This window comes from Cryptomeria japonica, chromosome 6 (genome assembly GCF_030272615.1).
Source record: "Cryptomeria japonica chromosome 6, Sugi_1.0, whole genome shotgun sequence".
Lineage (NCBI taxonomy): Eukaryota > Viridiplantae > Streptophyta > Pinopsida > Cupressales > Cupressaceae > Cryptomeria > Cryptomeria japonica.
Window position 1 is genome coordinate 474,884,420 of NC_081410.1, and position 19,732 is coordinate 474,904,151.

The following is a 19,732-nucleotide window of genomic DNA, read 5'->3' on the forward strand; positions in this document are numbered from 1 at the left end:
TGTAGAATTATCATTAGATAATAATAAACTATTGTCTAGATCAATCCCTTGAAATCAACACAATATTTAAAACAACAATCTTCAATCAGATAAACGATCTTATAATGATTGTGAAACACTAGATTTCTTTTAAAGCACCATTGAAGCATATAGATGTGAATTTTATTACTTCCTTCTAGAGATTTGATTACTAGAATGAATGTACTGAATGCTTTTAAATACAAGACCGTGACAATATATCATGCATAGTAAGAAAAGTAGAAATAAAAAATATCGAATTTGGATTGGATGAATCCATAATTGCTAAGACGATCTTACACCACAAACTAGTTTTGAAATAGAAAATAAGCTAGATTATAATGTATAGTATATTCATATGAATAAGTGACGAATAAATAAGTGGATAGTGTGTCATATATAAATTATATGTAATGGTTGTTAATGAGTCACGAAGTTTAATTTTACACTAATGTCAATATATTTATATATCAACTCTCCAAATGCAAATTTAATATCATTCGGCAACTTCTGCTTCGTAATTTCTAGTGCCAGTTTGAGAATATATTTGAATTGGATTGGGCCTAAAATTTATGAATTTGATAGGAATACGCAGGAATCTGGTGGTATTGAACAACCTCCCGCGACAGATTGCACCATTTAACCTTTTCAAAACAAACTTTGCAATGAGGGAGGGAAAGGCTTTACACTTGGCCATCATCTCCATGCAGTCTTATGCTTCAAACCAGTTTGTTTGGACGCGTGGACCTGCCATAAAACAAACACCTGTAGCCTACACCAATCACGACTTCTATCATTCAGCACAATGATATTTTCATATAGCCCTGTTGCTGCAATTCAAGAGAAACGCAAAGCTGGTGTCAAAGAAAGCAAGTTTTCTGAAACATTGGAAAGCTACTTAGTAGGTTGGCTGATTTTTATATTATTTTGGAATTGGGTCGACAAGTGATCCATTTTTTTTAAATTTCTGAAATTGTGTTTGCAAAAAGTTAGATTGTTTGTCCGTTTTGAAATTGAGTCAGTATGGAATACCGATTCTATGATTCTTCAAAGCAGGGTATGCATGTAGTTGAAAATCTTCATTAGTTTTGAATTTAGGTCTCCAAGTAATACTTATTTCGTTTCATTTATAGTTCTGAAATTGGATGCCCGATTACTCCGGATTTGTCGTTACTACTTCTGAAATTGAGCATGTAAGGAATCCAGATTAGTTTTGCTATTGTGTCTTCGATTAATCCATAGTTTTTATTAGTTTTGAAATTGAGTCTGCAAGTAATCCAGTATTTTTACTAACTTTATAAGTCAGGTTTCAAATAATCGATAGATTTATGTTTACTATTGTATTTTAGAAATTTATTACTTCAAAGTTCAGGGAGAACAAATTATTACATTGATCCAACCTCAAGGCTGCAAGGAAGCTCTCTCATTTCATAGGCTAGAAAATTTATATTTTGAACCCAGGACTCCAAATAATGCAGATTTCTTCTCATTTCTGGTTCTGAAACTGGCTACCCAAATAAGCCAGATTTTTCACTACTGGTTTTGAAATTGGGTAAACAAGTAATCCAGATTAGTTTTGATATTGTGTTTTCTATTAATCCATAATTTTTATTATTTTTACAATTGAGTCTTTAAGTATTCCAGTATTTTTATTAGTTTTAAAATTCAGGTTTAAATTTGTTGGTGCAAATCCCTAAAGATAGACTATGCCTAAGTGCCAGGGTGTCAAACTGTGGGCGAACAGCTTAGAACTTATGATCAGATTGGGACACAATGGACCACTTGACAACGATGGATAACTCCTTCAAGTTCTGTTAGGCCTAGGGGGGGTGTTCCCTGAGGCGTATCTCTTGATATAACTAGAGACAAAGGGTGATAGGATAGATCTTGCGGAAAACCATATCCAATGCAGAAGAAACTACCTTTTGACTGTCACTAAGTATCTATATCTATATCCTAGTTTATCATAACAAGGATTTCACACCTTTCAAACAGATATGCAAACCATGTAGAGTCCAATGTGTTTTCTTTTTATCTCCGTAAGATTTTCAATGTTAGTTTTCACTTCATATATGGATGTGGTAAGAACTATGAATATCTCATTGTGAAAGGCATGTGTGAAACACACAAACGTTAACAATTCAAGGTAATAAACATTGTTGTTAGTTTATTAGAAGACAGTATTGAGATTAGTTGTTGTTAAGTTGATTAGTTACTCGATTAGTTGGATTCAGTTGTGAACCCTATAGCATAAATGTGTAGTTTGATCAATGAATATTATCAAGGAATTTTTTGCGTGTCCTTCAATTATCTCTGCATCTTTGCGTGTTGATGATCTGCTGATACTTCAATTGGTCATCAGTTGTGTCATCATTAGAAATTTGTTTGTAATTATTTGATACCTTCAATTGGTATTAGAGCACTGGGAAGGAGGAGAACAAAAGATAGGCAGAGGAGAATAAGATCACAGTTTTTTTTGAAGGAGAGGAGATAATAACAAACTTTTTCTTTTTAACACTTAATTATTCACAGTAGCAATACTTCGAAGCTTATCAACCACAAATGCAAGAGCAAGCAAGTAGAAACACACGAAGAACACTCGATTTACGTGGAAACCCTTGTAGGAGAATACCACGGCAAAATATTGCTTTTATATTGGAAACTTCTTACAATCTTTGTAGGAACCAAACCACATGAGACACCAATCCCCTTTTGATGATTTGTAGGCACCAACCCACTAGAGACATCGATCCCCACAATTGAGTACCAACTCAGCAAGAGACACCAATCTCTTTAAAAACGAGGCACCAACCTCCAAAAGAATAAAGTGAAAAGTGCTTGATCTTCTTCTTGAATCAGATATGATCCTCCTCCACAAATCTGCTCAAAAATTGCTTTCATGAATCTGCTTATTATCTTCAAAAATATCTCCTCATAGGTCTGCAATAATTCACCCTTAAAATTAGCAATAATTCAACTTCAAAGTCTGCTTTCAGGTCTGCAATAATTCACCCTTAAGGTCTGCAATAATCAGAGCCTGCAATAATTCACCTTTAATGTCTGCAATAATCAGAGCCTGCAATAATTCACCTTTAAGGTCTGCAATAATCAGAGCCTGCAATAATTCACCTTCAATGTCTGCTCTTAGGTCTGCAATATTTCGCCCTTAAGGTCTACAATAATTCACCCTTGAGGTCTGCAATAATTCACCTTCAAAGTCTGCTCTTAGGTCTGCAATAATTCTCCTTCAATTCTGCTCTTATATTCACCTTAGATCTGCTTCTAAGGTTTGCTGCAGATCTGCTGTGAATGGGAAGATATTCATTGAATTGTTTGATCAAATAACCCTCAAAGATCTTCTATATATACCCTTCAATATGCACCCCTTTATCAAAGGATACACCCCTCTAAACAGGTCAGCCAAGCATGCATGTATATATTTTTTATTGCTTTTATTTCTTTGCCAAGGTGGGCTCTAGCTTCAAGGAGGTCGGCCCAATAAGATAATATTTATTTTCCTCAATAAAATCCATCAAGGAAGGGCACCAAAAGCCAAGGGTTGGCCTATGTTAAATTAAATAAATTTATTTGATTTACTACATGATGTAAGGTCAGCCCACACAACTGATAAATTTCTGTCTTGAAAGAAACTAATATTTACATTTATATTTAATGTTGCTGAGCACAAAACTTAATAAAACTTTTGAATTGTCCCTCCTTAAGTAGTAACATGACATCAATGGCAATTTTGTTCAAGCCTCTTCAACATCAATGACAATATTTCCAACAATCTACCCCTTTGTCATTGATGTCGACCTTGCAATCAAACCATTTGTGAATGAAGCATGAACGTAATGCTCTACCTATCTCTATTGCTCCCCCTTTCTATATCTCTCCCTTTCACATCAATGGAAAAGGGATCTCCAATATTTTTACAAAGAAGACTCCCCCTATTGTAATTCTTCCTCTTGACATTGATGGCATCATTTTACCTTTTCCAATAACTCTCCCTTATCCTGGAATCAATAGAAATGAACTAGCTGATCTATCTTTGAGTTGTCTTCTCCAGAGCTAAAAGATAATACAATGAATGGCTTCCCCTGAATTTGTGCTTCTCCTCAATTTTGTGCATAAGTGCAGTTTCCACAAGTATAGATTTATCCTTCTTTTGATTATCTTGCTATTCCTTTCTTTTCCAAGCTCTTGTAGATTCCCCCTTTTGTTTGGCCATGTTATTCTCTTTCATGTTCCCTCTAGATGGTTTCAAAAAACCATTTCTACAAAATCAAGCTATATGTCTATAATTGTTGCATTTATAACATACCACATTATGATCCACTAAGGGGGCAAAGGAATTATAGTTCCTTCTTGAAAACCCATAGTTATATCTCACATGTGCTCTACAATCTCTTGCCTCGTGACCAAACTGTTTGCATGAAAAACAATAATCAAAGAAGCAATTATAGATAGGCATATGAGTTTGCCTTGATGAGAAGTGCTTCCTCACCATGTTATCTTTAGCTTTTGAAGGTATGCTTGACTTCCAGTTCTCCTTCTTTTTGTTGGTTTTATCTTTGATTGGATTTTAAGGACATCAACACACTTCTTTTCATTTGATTTCTTCGATGATTTAGAACTGTGTCCTTCTTCATAGCGAATATCACTCTTATCGAATGCGGGCTTTTGAGATTTGATGATGTTGTTCAAAGTTTCCAAACTCTTCTCATTCTTCAAGTTTCTGTCTAGCTGAGCCATTGTCTTTTCCAATTCCTTTCTTAGGGAGACAATCTCGAATTCCAACTTTTCACAATTTTCCTCTTTTGTCTTCAGTTGGTTTCTCATCTCTTCTTCAACTCCTTTTGCTTCTTCTACTTGAACTTTCTGATCTACAATCAACTTTTGTGATTCTTCAATGTAAGGAATTTAAGGTAGTAGAACAACTTCTTACACTAACCTTGAGAGGAGGGTTATGCAAAACTTTACAAATCTTTACAACTATTACAAAAAATTAACAAATGTAAACATAAATAGCATGCATACCACAACATAGTGATGTAAATGGGGAAATCCCTTCCGGGAGAAAAACCCCATACTCCAAATTGCCCAATATATTATTCAAAAATCAACAATAGATTACAATATACTTGTAGAGAAAGCTTCTCATAGGAGTATCAGCAACGAAGATCTAGAGGCAACTCAACAACTATTAGACTCTTAGAATACATCACAATACATAGTCATAAGACAATGCCCTCATAAAATAGGGTTTCTTTCTAGGGCAAGCAAAACACACTAAATATCCACTACTAGATCTATGACCTAATAATAAATGGTCAAGAGTTACAGTGCTAAAGTATACATAAAATGTGGCTTTTGGGGGTGCTGCCCCTAGACCCTAGTTGGGGCATATGACTCCCAAACCCCCCGTTGAGGGGGCCACCCCCCCAGACCTCGCAAGGGGGGTAAACCCTTTTGCAACCCCTCGCACTCATTTATCAATAGTAACCTTTTAGTCTCACATGAGTATCACCAATGGAGATCCAAAGGCAACTCAACAACTATTAGACTCTCAAAATACATCACAATACATAGCCATAATACAATGCCCTTATAAAATAGGGTTTCCTTCTAGGTCTAGCAAAGTACACGAAATATCCACTGCTAGATCTATGACCTAATAATAAATGGTCAAGATTTATAGTGCTAAATTATACATAAAATGTGGCTTTTGAGGGACGTTGCTCCTAGATCCTTGTTGGGGTGTGTGGCCCCTCGATCCCGTACTAAAGGGGCCATCCCCCCTAGACCTTGCAAGGGGGGTAACCCCCCTCACAATCCCTCGTGCTCATTTATCAACAATAAGCTTTTATTATTGCAAGGTTGAGACACCATTTTCATAACATTCAAGACTTTGTGTTAATTTTTCTTTGGCTTCACTATCCTCTTGAATTTGTAATCCTTCTCCTGAACTTCTTTTCTTAAGTTTCTCGATCTCTCTGTAGGCATAATGGAGTTCTTTCTCAAGGTCTACTTCCTCTTCATCTTCGTTTCACGCCTCTTTTTCATCTTTGTCTTCCATTGCCAAGAAAAGGATTTCTTCTCCATCGCTGCTTGAATTTTATTTGCTGCTTTCCTAGGATGAGCTATTATCTTTCTGTGAATAAATATTCTTTTTGTACTTACAAAAATCTTTCTTTTTCTTTTCATATTGACCTTGTGTGTAGCCCTTCTTTTGTTGATATCTTCCTTTCTTTATGTAGTGATCTTGTTCATCCTCACTGCTTTCACTCTTACCTTGCAGACACTTAGAAGCAAAATGACCAATTTTACCTCAATTGAAACATTTGAATGGTGATTTACCTCGATACTTCCTAGATCCTTTCTTTAGCTTTCTCATGAAGTGATCTTCTTCTTCATCCATTTCATTGCTTGAGCTATCACTTGGTTTATATGCTTTATTCTTTTTCTTCCTAGATGCTTTAAAGGCTGCCTTCCGTTTTGATGGCTTGTCTTCAATCTTTATATCACTCAGTGTATTGGCATAGTTTTTCTAGTATCATTTTCATTACAGTTGGCTGGGAATGGTTTTATTTAGATTTTTCCTTTGGAACATATACATCTATAAGTTCGGATTCTATGTAGTTTACAAATTTTGTATGACTTATATTATAGTTGATTCTCACTATTCTGACTACACTTGCAAATTGTTTAGTAGCATATAATACTGCACCGACATGGTCACATTCAATTAAGGCTTGAATTTTTGTGTTTTGTCAACCCAAACTTTTATAGGGTCATATGGCTAATTATTCCTGTTGAAATTGAGAGTGCAACTTGTATTTGGTATTCCCTGCGATTCTTCTTTTTTTAAAAGGAGTATCATCTTTTGTTTCTTGTAGTCTTGCTATTTTAAATTTGCTGTAGATTTTCCAAATTCCCAAATTTGAGCTTTCTGAATGATCTTTCTTGGAATTCTTTGAATTTTGTTTGTTTGCTGGCTGGTACTTGCTTATTCAGTTGAGACATGTTGATTTCATCTGTTTGCATCAGTTTCTTTTTTGTCTTTATTTCTTGGACTTACTAGAATAATTCATCAAAATGCCTCTCAGCCAAAGGGCACTTGGTTTAATGGTAAAGTCCATGTTGTAAACGCCTAGATGGTGTCGAGTGCAAATCTTCTACAATACAAAAAAACAAAACAAAACCATGTTGATCATATTAATCATCTATATGGACTGCCATTTATATACTTTGCTTTGATCATCTTGTTAAGAATTGCATTTTCTATGCTAACAAGTATAGATAATAATCCATTCTCTATTGATCAGCTGCAGTAACTTTGCTAAATCTTTGATTAACTGACCATCTTTCACCAGCTTTTCTTTCTCCTGACCTTTTATTTTCAGTAAACATTTGAATGTCTCTTGATGGCAATTGGAGTATAAATCTTGGCTTCATTGTTATGTTCTTTATAAGCTTTTTTTCTGGCTTTTGCTAGAGTCTTCATCATCAGATTTCCAGGAACATTTTGCCTTATCTTGGCTAATTTTGCATTTGCTTCCTATTTTTCTTCAGGTTGAATCAAATTGAGACAGAGAACCTTTTTCTATGTTGTGAAGATCCTAAATTGGAAGACAGTCTCATAGGAGTAGTTTTGACCTTTGGTCATTAATTTTTCACCTTTCTCAATTTCTACCAAGCAAAGATTTTCAACATGTTTGAGGCCAGCAATTTCTTCATGGTTTACAGACCAAAATAGTGGTATGTCTAACTGATTCAAAAGTGCTTTTTGGACACCAATAACATGCTTTCCTGTAGATACATCTTATTTTGATGGACGTGTGACTGATGGATTCATGGTATTGGTCAGCCTTAAAATACCACGAGTTGTAATTGAGGTAAAAATCGAATGTAGTTTCATGTCAGGTCCTTTCAACACAAGTAATATCCTCCAAGATTTTGGAAGTTTGTGATCATTTTCCCCATAGGGAATTTTGGACATATCAGTAAATTGAGGATCTTCACCAAGTGTGCATGCAAAGAAGGGAATTTTAGCATTAGTAATTTTATTATGGTGGTTATCTAATAAGGAAACATAAACATTGGCATTGAATCTGATTGATAATGATTCTAAATGCTCCCAAATGTAAGATTTTACATTTGGATTCTGGAATTATCAAGAATATCTTTAATTCCAATATTGTGAACAGTGGCAGAAAACCTACTTGGATAGTTTCATTTTAATATGTTATCGTGTGTTGTTACTTATGTAATGGAGACAATGCTATCCAAAGGAGAATGCCCTATATATGAATTTTATAAATAAGGCATCTCATTGGTAATATTTTTTTGTGTAAAGTTATTTTTTGCTGATGTACGTATGGTGCATGGGCAAGGATACACATGAAACATATTATCTGTTTGTGGATATGTTATTGACTTGGCTAACATTAGAGTGATTAAAATTTTATAGTTCTTTTGAGATGATTAGAGTTTTTCTTATATTATATTTTATGTGTAATAAGTGTGTCATTATGGTTATTACTGTATTTAGAAGATAAACATGATTATTTCTTTTGAATGCTGCACAGGATATAGGGTTGCAGGGAAGGCATATCTTCCACTGATCATGCTGAATGCGGTTTCTTGATGTTTGGCATATTCATTGAACTTAATAAGAGGAACATGATGGCATTGTACCTGGCAAAGTTGGCTTATTCCAAGAGTACATACAGATGTCTTTATTCTTTAAGGAGAACATTTTCATCTAATTCAGCAAATGACACCACTCCTTTTACTGTTGAAACCACTCTTCCCTTCATAGGGTATAGATGTGAACCTCCTCCTCGAAGTGTCGAAACAAGTCCAAAAGAATTGATGTCTTTCTATAAGGATATGTCTATAATGAGACGCATGGAAATAACTGCAGATTCACTTTACAAGTCAGGTTTAGTCAGAGGATTTTGTCATTTGTATGATGGACAAGAGGCAATTGCTGTTGGCATCAAGGAGGTAACATCCCAAACAGATTGTGTCATCACAGCATACAGAGACCACTGCATTTTTCTAGGTAGAGGTGGGTCATTACTGGAGGTGTTTGCAGAACTTTTGGGGAGGAAAGATGGTTGCTCATTAGGAAAGGGAGGTTCGATGCATTTGTATAAGAAGGATAACAGGTTTTATGGTGGACATGGAATTGTTGGAGCACACATTCCGCTTGGATGTGGTCTGGCCTTTGCCCTTAAATATGGAAAAGTAGATGCAGTATCAATTACTCTTTATGGTGATGGTGCTGCAAATCAGGGGCAACTTTATGAAGCTCTTAATATGGCTGCTTTGTGGAACTTGCCTGTGGTTCTTGTGTGCGAGAATAATCATTGTAATTGCTAGGAAGCCTTTCTTTATATCCTGTAAACTTTGATTTATGTACTATTTGTATGTAAGAATTTATTTTATTTGTTCTGCATTTGTGTATCATAACCTGCATCCAAATTTCTATATTGTCTACTTGTCTTGCCCCACCATTCTAACATTATATCCTGGAAGGTAGTTGTTGCAAAGCTTTTTTTTGCATAGGAAAAACTATTGCCTGCTCAATTTTGTAAAAATCTATATGTATGCCATTGTGTCATCTTACTGTATATTATGTGCGATAGCTGGGGTCATTTTTGATGCTTTGAATCTTAATGCCAAATTACAGATGGCATGGGTACAGCAGAATGGCGAGCAGCAAAATGCTCTGCATATTACAAGCGAGGACACTATGTTCCAGGTCTCAAGGTTCGCAACAGATTTGACATTCTTAATTTCTTTATTTATCAAGTAGCAAAGAAAGTAATGGAAATCACATGATTGTTGTGAGATTATATCTATATCAATTGCTTTTGTATATGTTTGAATGGTATCCTTCCATGTTTTTTGGAAAGTTTTGCATTTGAGAATGGCCAGTCTTTGGCTTAAACAGTATCACTATACTTTATTTTAACAAATGAGTTGTTATTTTAAGTTTCATTTTTGCAACATGCCCACTGTAACAACCCCTAAGCTAATAATAAAGAAACAGTGAACTAACTAAATAATTTAAAAAATGCGTTTGCAACAATCTTCATCTTCAGCGGAAAATGAAAATTAACTAACTAACTAACTAACTGCTATTCATCAAAATCTGAAACTAACTATTTCAACTGAAAAGTAGTTAAACTATAATAGAGAAGTTAAAGAACATACTTCTATTAGAATAATATCTTATTATTTATTATTAACGGTCAATATTGTAAACTAATGTAAATATTAGGTTGTTTCTATTTTACGATTGTTTCTTTTTAGAAACATTTGTTTCGTAATTCTTTAAATGATCTTTCAATCATTCATTTAATTCATTCAATCATTTACCAATTACTTGCTCTAATATGGTATTAGAGTAGAACACAAAAAGAAAATAATTCGTCAAAATTTTTGAAGAAATTTTTCTAGAAGTTTCTCTCTCTTCTGTTTGTTGAATTTTTCTTGGGCGTGAATTTTTTTGTATGGTCGTTTATTTTCTCTCGGCGGATACAAATTGCGACAGTAATTTTTGCATTTCGTTGCGATTTTCTTTGTGTTTCCTGTGGTTTTTCTATCCCACATGACGTGATGCAATTTTTGCATTGTGCGACCTCTCGCAACTTCCTGCGTTCATATCTGGAAAGGTACAGGATGATAGATATACAGTAATAGGAGAGGTGATATATTATAAAAATAGAATCTACCTTGTACCTGTGTCTAAACTAAAGCAGTGTATTATGAAAGCGTTACATGACACACCTTTAGCTGGTCATCAGGGGTTCTTCAAAACTTACAGGCAAGTAAGGGAGAGATTCTCCTGGAAGGGACTTAAGGATGATGTGTTACAACACGTTCGTGAATGTTTGACATGCTAGCAGAATAAGGCAGAGCATACCTTTCCGGCTGGCCTTTGACAACCATTACCCATTCTTGAACAGAAGTGGGAAGGTATATCTATGGATTTCATCACAGAACTTCCACGAGTGCAGGGAAAGGATTGCATATTTGTAGTGGTGGGCAGGCTGACTAAATATTCTCATTTCTTTGCCATTGCCACAAATTACTCAGTTTCATAGGTTGCTGATTTGTTTTTCCGAGAAGTGTCCAGGTTGCACGATTTCCCTAAGACCATTGTTAGTGATAGGGACAACAGGTTTATCAGTATATTTTGGCAGGAATTATTTCGTTTGGCAGGGACAAAACTGACACCCAGTACCAGTTATCATCCTCAGACGGATGGGCAGACCGAAATTGTGAACAAGTGGGTTGAGAGTTATCTCAGAAACTATGTTTCAGGACAGCAGTGTGCTTGGGGTCAAATGGTTGCATTTAGGTGAGTATTGTTACAATACTACCTATGACATGACTAATGGGATGTCTCCGTTTAAGGCATTGTATGTATATGAATCTTTGTCATTTATAGATTTAGCTTTTGATGATAGCAAAGTGCCGTGAGCAAAAGAGACCATACAGAGTTATCAAGACATTCTCAAAGCTTTGAAAGACAATATTTCACAGGCATAGAACCAACAGAAAATGTATGTAGATAGACATAGAGTTGAGAGGACGTTTCAAGTAGGGGACTTGGTTTTCCTACGCTTACAACCTTACAGGCAATCATCATTAAAAAACAGCGGAGCGGAGAAGTTGAAACCAAGGTTTTATGGGCCTTACAAGGTACTCAGGAAAATTGGAGAAGTTGCATATGAAATTGAACTATCGACAGGTAGTAGGATCCATAATATTTTTCATGTATCTTGCCTAAAGAAAGCATTAGGACAACAAAGGGTTGTCTCTCTTGAATTGCCACCATTGGACGAAGAGGGGAAATTGGTTTTGGAACCTGAAGGTGTTGCAAATTGGAGGGAAAAGAAGTTAAGGAATAAGACTGTTTGTGAATATCTAATTAAGTGGAAAGGGTTACCATTGGATGATGCTTCTTGGGAAGCTGAGGAGATACTACAACATCCAAACTTATGATTGCTTGTGGACTAGCAATCTTGGGAAGGGTCATGTCCCCTCTCTAGTGCTACTGTAGCTCAGCAAACAACTCTCTAATTGTAAGTTTTCCTCCAACACTTAAGTCGATTTTAGTGAATTAAGAGGAGGTTGTGTTCAATAAGGTGGCGGGGTCCATGTTCACTTAAGTGACTCTTGATTTTTAGTCATGAGGATGGGGCCATTGCATTTCAATATCCAAACATTTTCTTTAAATTCCTTATGCTTTATGGAAGGGGCGCTAAATACATAATTGATTAATACTTTTAAGGAAAAGTATTATCGCTGGAATTAATTGAGAGTCGCTTGATTTATAGGAATTAGGGTGGGTGTGGATTTTAGGTTTGGTTGCCTTCTTAAGGTTGGAGAAAGAGTTAAGGCGAATTATGTTTTATGATTCTGATTTTTATTATATCTCTTTGCTTGCATTGGGACGAAAACCCCATGATAACCAGCTTGGACGACCATCCAAGGTCTGATCGTCAAACGGATCTGCACAGTAACAACACGGAGTCTCAGACAAGTGAACCAAACAGCATCATTTCTCATGGTATTCCAGATTTAAACTCAGAACTGCATGGATTGTGACTCAGATTGTGATATATGGGAAGTTGTCAGGTTCTAGTATTTCAAGAAAGCACTTTAATTTCAGTTATCCTATCACGGGTACTCTACTTTGCTCAACTAGTGTTGGAAACCCTTGATGTATGAAATAAGGGAAATAGCCTTTTCAAACAATAAGCTCTTTAATGGCTCTATTTACTCTTGTTCGATTCAATTTCAAGGTTTGCAAATAAACTAAAAAATATCTTTGCATGTTTTAGAGTAGGATCTTGATTGTTTATGACTGGCAAAGAATATTTCAAAAAGTGGTTCTCAAATTAAGAGTTGCTATCACTTCCCGTGATAGGTTCTTCTTGATCACTAAATTTAGAATAGGCGACAAGTCTATATCCTAGAGCTACTATATGATAGTCTTTGGGTTTTTCAAGCTCAACTGCTTTCATTGAAGGATTCTTAGTCACTAGTTTTTTTTCCATTTCAATTTCTTTTAGGATGGAAGCTTTAACTGCCTCCTCACTAGAGGTTGTCTATTCTCGCCTCTCTCTCCGAAATCGCTTAATGGCTTTAGCTAGAGTTTCAGTATCATATAGTAAGGTACAACATGGGTAATCGTGTTAAAGTTTGAGTTTCCATAAATGGACGTACGTTGGGTCACGAACCTTTCGTGGCATTCGTCGGATCCACATCATGTGAAACACTGACAGACTAGCTTCACTTTTCTATCTTTTCAGGTTGCGAACCCGAAGTTCATCGTTGACCTGGCAGCTCTGATACCATATGTAACAATCGCTAAGCTAATAATAAAGAAACAGTGAACTAACTTAATAATTCAAAAAATGAGTTTGCAACAATCTTCAACTTCAGCTGAAAATGAAAATTAACTAAGTACTATTCATCAATATATGAAACTAACTATTTCAACTGAAAAGTAGTTAACTATAATAGAGCAGTTAAAGAATATACTTCATTGTCTATTAACGAGAAAGAGAATTCAATTAATAATTTTCTTTTTCGAAAGAAAAGATAAAAGTTCATTGAATACAATCATTAACCTTCCTTCTGAAAACTTTGTATCAAGTGTCAGTATAGTCTAGAAGAGGCAGAGCATCATCAAGGGCTTTTCCACCCAACTATAGACTTGGCAGTCTCTTGCACATTTTCCAACTGGAAGTGGCTCTACCCTTCGCGAAGGTAGTAGACAATGGATTAGACCTAGTTGCCATCTTGCCATCTAAGTTTCGTGTTTAGAACCTACATGAACCTAGTCGGTGACACACTATAGGTACCCCCTAACTAGTATGACCATTTGACTAGTAGGTGTGTTTGGTTCTTGTGAACCGATGGTCACATGCTTAAGTAGTGCCACCTTGGCCAAGGTTTCATTAATCATGCACACAAATGCTGTCAGATTTCACCACCTTTACTCGACTTGATCATTCTGGAGTTTATTCCACATACTGGCATCTCAACAATAGGTGCAATTGACCCACAAGGTTACCATTAATAAACCCTTAGTTTCTTGGCAACAATCAATAACAGTCTAGATGACCCTTAAGGTAAATGACACATACAGTACAACTTCTGTTGTAATTCCGACTCCTATTGACCTATGGTCAACAAAGGTTCTGCTAAGAATCATCTCATTTGGAACAGAGAATTAAATCACTATGTCATTTTTAAGGTAAGAATAGTTCAATGTTAATCAAATTAGGCATCTTTATCTTATACCTTTAGACCTGCACCTACTTGATGAGAGGCTCCCTCATCGGTCTTATGACCTGATGCAGAGGATTGTTTAGAAACTCGGTTCAATGTCTAACTAAAGATACACTCAACATTCAACTGAGCAATACATAAAGATATTAATGCAACAAGGATGATCTGCACAGTAGTTATCTATATATATAATCTCTTGATTAATTTTTCAATTAATATAGAGACTACGAACTATCTGCTTTGTCATAACATTAATAGGTATATAGTTAGAACCTTGTTCTGCTCGTAGACCTCTCTTTAAGATGATGGAATAATCACTAAACAACACACCATTCATGAATAAGCAGGTGCAACTATTCAAATCATAATTAACAAACGTTGGACATAATTGATGGTCTTGAATTCATCATAGACTGAAAGGAAATTAACATGCTTGGAGTTCGGTGACGCTGATAATGTTTTGCCTTTCTTAATGAACAGTCCTGTTTACTCCTTGCGTATCCCCTCAAGACAAACCATGTTTCTCCTAAACGGTGTTGTGATATGAACAATGGCGACAAACAGGCATTGATGTTATTGAGAAAGAATGCTGATGATAAAAATGTATAGTAGGGAAATCTGATGAATAATAACTATGAGGTGTTATGGTTGCAAGTAGGAATAAACCGATGATATTAGTAGTTGCGATTATGAATGCATAGCAGAGATATTAACATTCTCCTCGTAGACATTACCAATAGAAATAACTAGTTCCCTTCCTCCCTCGATGCAAGGTATGCTGGGTGAATAATGAGGGGCGAGAGTCTTTCCTTCCCCATAATCAATTCTCTCCAGATCACAAGACAGAGAAAACCACCAGATTAAAAACGTAACCTTGTCGGTGATTCATGGATGCCAACCTCCAAAGGCGGCAAGAGTAACGTCTCTACCCACTTCTATATATCATTAAATAATCAAGCTTTGGCTTATTAGCCGATATCATAATTCCTTTAAATGCTTTAATCATTAAGAAATTATATATTTAAATATACATTCATGTATGAGTATATATTTCATAATTTCATCCGTATGTATATACGTACATCAGTTCATAATGACTTGAATGTACATATACATATACAAATATATGTATAAGTACACAAGTATGCTCTATATACTCATATCTGGATATACATTTATATTTATATATTAGTAATAAACATATAATTAATATGGCTATCCATTAGATAATCAACAACAATTCAAATAAATATGCATATTAAATTATTTAGCTCAAGAGGACAACACACACATACTCTCAAAGACGATAAAAGGGTAAATCTGACCTCCTATAGATTGACAAGGCGAGACGACCACCTAAAAGAACGTAACTGTTGCCACAAAAGTTTGTACCCTTGCTGAAATATCAACTCAGGAACCTTGTGAAACATGGAAACAACCTTGAAGTGTGGGACCTTGTGCAAGGGGGTTGAATCTCTGGAGAATGCCCCCTTCCTTCTCAATCCAAGTGCAGGTGTTAAACCAACTCAATGCTCCAAATTTTACTTCTAAACCTATCCTAACAGCTTGCGAAGGAAAAAGGAAGATGGAAATGCTAAAATGAAAGGAGGTGATACACCAAGATAAGAGATGTTTCTCTTCCCACCTAGTAGTGACATAGAGAATCAATCAAAATACCCAAGAGATGCACAAACTTTAGTTGCATGAATGATCGCAAACACATGTATGGAGGTTAGAATTTGTTGAATGTCTAGAGGGGAGAAGGTTTCCCACAAGTCACACTCGGAAACAAGTTAACACAAAATACACATGAGACAAAAGCCACAAAACATACACTTATAATTAAGGTAAGGAAACATACACAACATGCATAAGTTGAATGGAGGCAAGAATGATAATTTTAATTCATTCTAATGCCAATGGCCAAACTTACAATTGCATAAATGCAAGAAATATACAAGTCTTTAAGAGAAGAGAAAGAGCAAAGAATAGCTCCAAGCCAGTAGGGAGAGAACCCTTTACAATGAGGCTTAATAGGCTATATATAGCAAATTGGTTGCAGAGAAGATACCAATGGTCAAGGAAGAGAAGCCTTGACCGTTGTGTGTGTAGAGGAATGTCAATTAGAGAAGGCAGGGAAGTGCATAGACTTGACATGGTGTACATGCAAGCAACCTGGCAATGCTCTGACAAGGCAATCCCAAGAAGAAAAGTACTTCTAGAAGGTGGATTGCCTGACATTCCAAAGTGAGCATGCAGTCCTAACATGAAGGCCATCAAGTAACCATAAATAAGCATGGCCTTGGACTTCACTTGATGGCAATCTTGCAAAAAACATTAAATACGCCCCTATAGTTCTACTGATGAAAGTAGCCAAGTCTCAGGAGTTGGTAGAGCATTAAGAGTCTTGAGTGTTGATCATGTCATCTGGAAGTCTTGCAAGTCGTCACAAGTCGGATGTCGGGTCCTGTCGCAAGGGGAGAGGAGTTTTGGAACTTGGGGGTTCTGGGATTCCAGGGTCATGAGGAAAAGGATTGGAACTTGGGGTTCCGAGATCCTGGGGTCATGAGGAAAAGGCTTGGAATGTGGGGTTTCAGGATTCCGATGTCACGAGTAAAGGGATTGGAACTTGGGGTTTTGGGATTTCAGGGTCATGAGGAAAAGGCTTGGAACTTGGGGTTTCAGGATTCCGGGTCATGAGGAAAAGGCTTGGAACTTGGGGTTCCATGATTCCGAGGTCATGAGGAAAAGGCTTGGAGCTTGGGGTTCCAGGATTCTGGGGTCATGAGGAAAAGGCTTGGAACTTGTGGGTTCCGTGATTGCGGGGTCATGAAGAAAAGGATTGGAACTTGAGGTTCTGGGATTCTGGGGTCATGAGGAAAAGGCTTGGAACTTGGGGTTCCGGGATTCCGGGGTCATGAGGAAAAGGTTTGGAACTTGGGGGTTTCGGGATTTCAAAGTCACGAGGAAAAGGCTTGGAACCTAGTCCATTAGCTCAGCTAGTCTTACTGTCATGGCATCATTCTTCGTCAATTCCAGCTGATGTGCTAGTTCAAGGGGGAGGGTAACTCCAGTGAAGATGGGAGTCTTGCTTTCTTCCCATACACCAGCATGAAAGGGGAGTTACCAATTGCCCTCTTGGGTGTGATCTCGGTAGTCCATAAGGCTGTCTTCAACCTAGTATGCCAAGACCTCTGGTTGTCTTCAATTGTCCTTTTGATTATCTTGATGAGGTTTTTGTTGGAAGATTCAGCTAAGCCATTACCCTGAGGGTAATAATGTGATGATGTCGTTAAGTATATACCATACTTAACTGCCCAAGAACTGATTTGGGTTCCAACAAATGCCTTGGCATTATCTGATATGATGGTGGAAGGGATACCGAATCTTGTCATAATTCCATCAAGGAATTCCAACATTGAGGCCTCAATGGCGTCTTTCAATGCAACTGCCTCTGTCCACTTGGCGAAGTAGTTTGTGGCGGCCAAGATCCATCTGTGACCAGCACTATTCCAATGAAGTTTAAACCCCATTGTGCAAACGACTGATTTGCTTGAATAGGGTGGCGAGGAAGGGCAGCGAGCCTTTGCTTTCCAAAGAAGAAAGCACATTTCTTACAATTCTTCACCCATCTATGTGAGTCATTGAATAAGGTTGGCTAGTAATAACCAACCCTGATTATTTTCATAGCTGTAGTCCTTGCAGAGAAGTGGCCCCCTCAAGAGCCATCATGAAATTCTTCTTCTAATAATCTACTAACTTGATTTTGCTCAATACATCTTAACAAGACTCCATTGGAGTCTCTTCGGAAAAGGGTGCCATCCACTAAGACATAGGGAATGGATTGCAACCTAAAGTTTCTTCTTTTGGTTCTATCTAGACCTTGAGGGTATCTACCTTCCATTAAGAAGGTGGTCATGTCACTCACCCAACTGACCAGAGTGTCGTTGCTAGTTGGTTGACTCTCTTGTAACACAAGGGCGACCTCTGAAGGTGTCTCAAAAGATGAGACAAGTTGTTCACATAGGCCCTTGCCTCTTACAAGCTTGGTGATGTTTATGTTGATGTCGTATTCCATGACCTTGGTTATCCACCCAACCCTCCTCTCACTGATGTCCTTTTTTAGAAGGAAATCCTTGACACTTGCATGTGGAACTAAGAGCTAGATCTTGTTGTTAGACAACATATGTCTAAATTTTTTCAATGCTCTTACAACAGTGAGGACCTGCTTCTCTACATAGCTATACTTGAGCTCATAGTCCTTTAACCCCTCACCGAAGAAGCCAATAGGTTGCTCCAAATTATCATTGTTCAGCTATGATAGGATAACTGAGATGCTGGATTCTCCTCCGAAGGTATAGAGGATAAAATCCCTTTCATAGTTAGGATTGACAAGGGTAGGGACCTTAACAATTGCTTGTTTAATTTCTTCATAATTGGCCCTCCCTTCCTTGGTCGAACTGAAAGCCAATTTTTTCTTCAACATGGAGGTGAGGGGTTTTACCATGGTGGCAGGGTTGGGAATGAACCTCCTCACAGAGTTGATCCTACCAAGGAAACTTTGTAATCCTTTTTTGTGACTGGGAGTGGAAGAGAAAGAATAGCCTCCACTCACTTTGGAGCAATGGCTAAGCCATCCTTAGATACAATGTGTGCTAGCAATCTTCTTTGGTTAGTAGCAAATACACATTTGCTTGGGCTCAAGGACACACCATATTCCCTACATTTCATGAACACCTTCTTAAGATGACCAAAATGATCAGCCGCATGCTTTGAATAAACAGTTATATCATTGAGGTATATAAGCACAAACTTTTCTAATACACCCTTGAAAGCCATGTCCATTGCTCTTTGAAATGTGGCACTTGCTTTGGTTATCCCAAAAGGCATCTTACAATAAGCATAGGTACCTTTTGTGACCATTTCACACATCGCCCCATTTGAAATGGGGACCCCCTCTTTTTGCTCGTTTTTCGCTCGCTTTTCGCTTCGTTTTTAGGGTTTTGTTAATTTGTCGATTGTCTGGATTTAGGGTCAAGCCTTAGGGTTTCCGTTACCGTCTTTTCAGGCCAGAATCCAGTCAGTTTTGAGAGCTTTTTGAGCTTCTTTTGTAGGATGCAAATTTTGAATGAAATGATTTCGCCAAAATGGTCTATTTTCAATTGGAATTTTGAAGTGCAAAGTCTAAATTTGTCTAAGTGTTGATGATGAAATGTGAATTTTGTCCAATTGAGTAATTTTGACCAAATTTTGACCTTTTTGATTTTTGATCCCGGGCATTGGAAATGATTTGTTTTTGCCTTGTGAAGTGATTAAATTTGTGAAATCTTGATATTTTGGCCTGTAGGAGCAAAATCGCTCCTGTCCCTCAGTGAAGGACCGGAGCTCGTTT

General features: G+C 36.8%; 1 protein-coding gene across 8 annotated transcripts in view; it reads left to right on the forward strand.

Moving 5' to 3' along the window:
* Positions 1-595: 595 nt before the first annotated feature.
* LOC131051057 (pyruvate dehydrogenase E1 component subunit alpha, mitochondrial) overlaps positions 596-19,732 on the forward strand; it is a 153,425-nt gene continuing 134,288 nt past the window's right edge. For 2 of the 8 annotated variants that reach the window (XR_009107073.2, XM_057985408.2), the window contains exons 1-3: positions 596-923; positions 8,610-9,397; positions 9,719-9,798. Coding sequence is in view for 6 of the 8 variants with exons in the window: in XM_057985408.2 (XP_057841391.2) it covers positions 8,668-9,397; positions 9,719-9,798 (810 nt within the window). In the remaining 2 variants the exon portion in view is untranslated. Of the gene's footprint in view, positions 924-1,155; positions 1,212-7,593; positions 7,780-8,609; positions 9,398-9,718; positions 9,799-19,732 lie in introns of those variants that run through there. The other 6 variants (XR_009107072.2, XM_057985413.2, XM_057985410.2 and 3 more) reach the window with 5 other exon arrangements.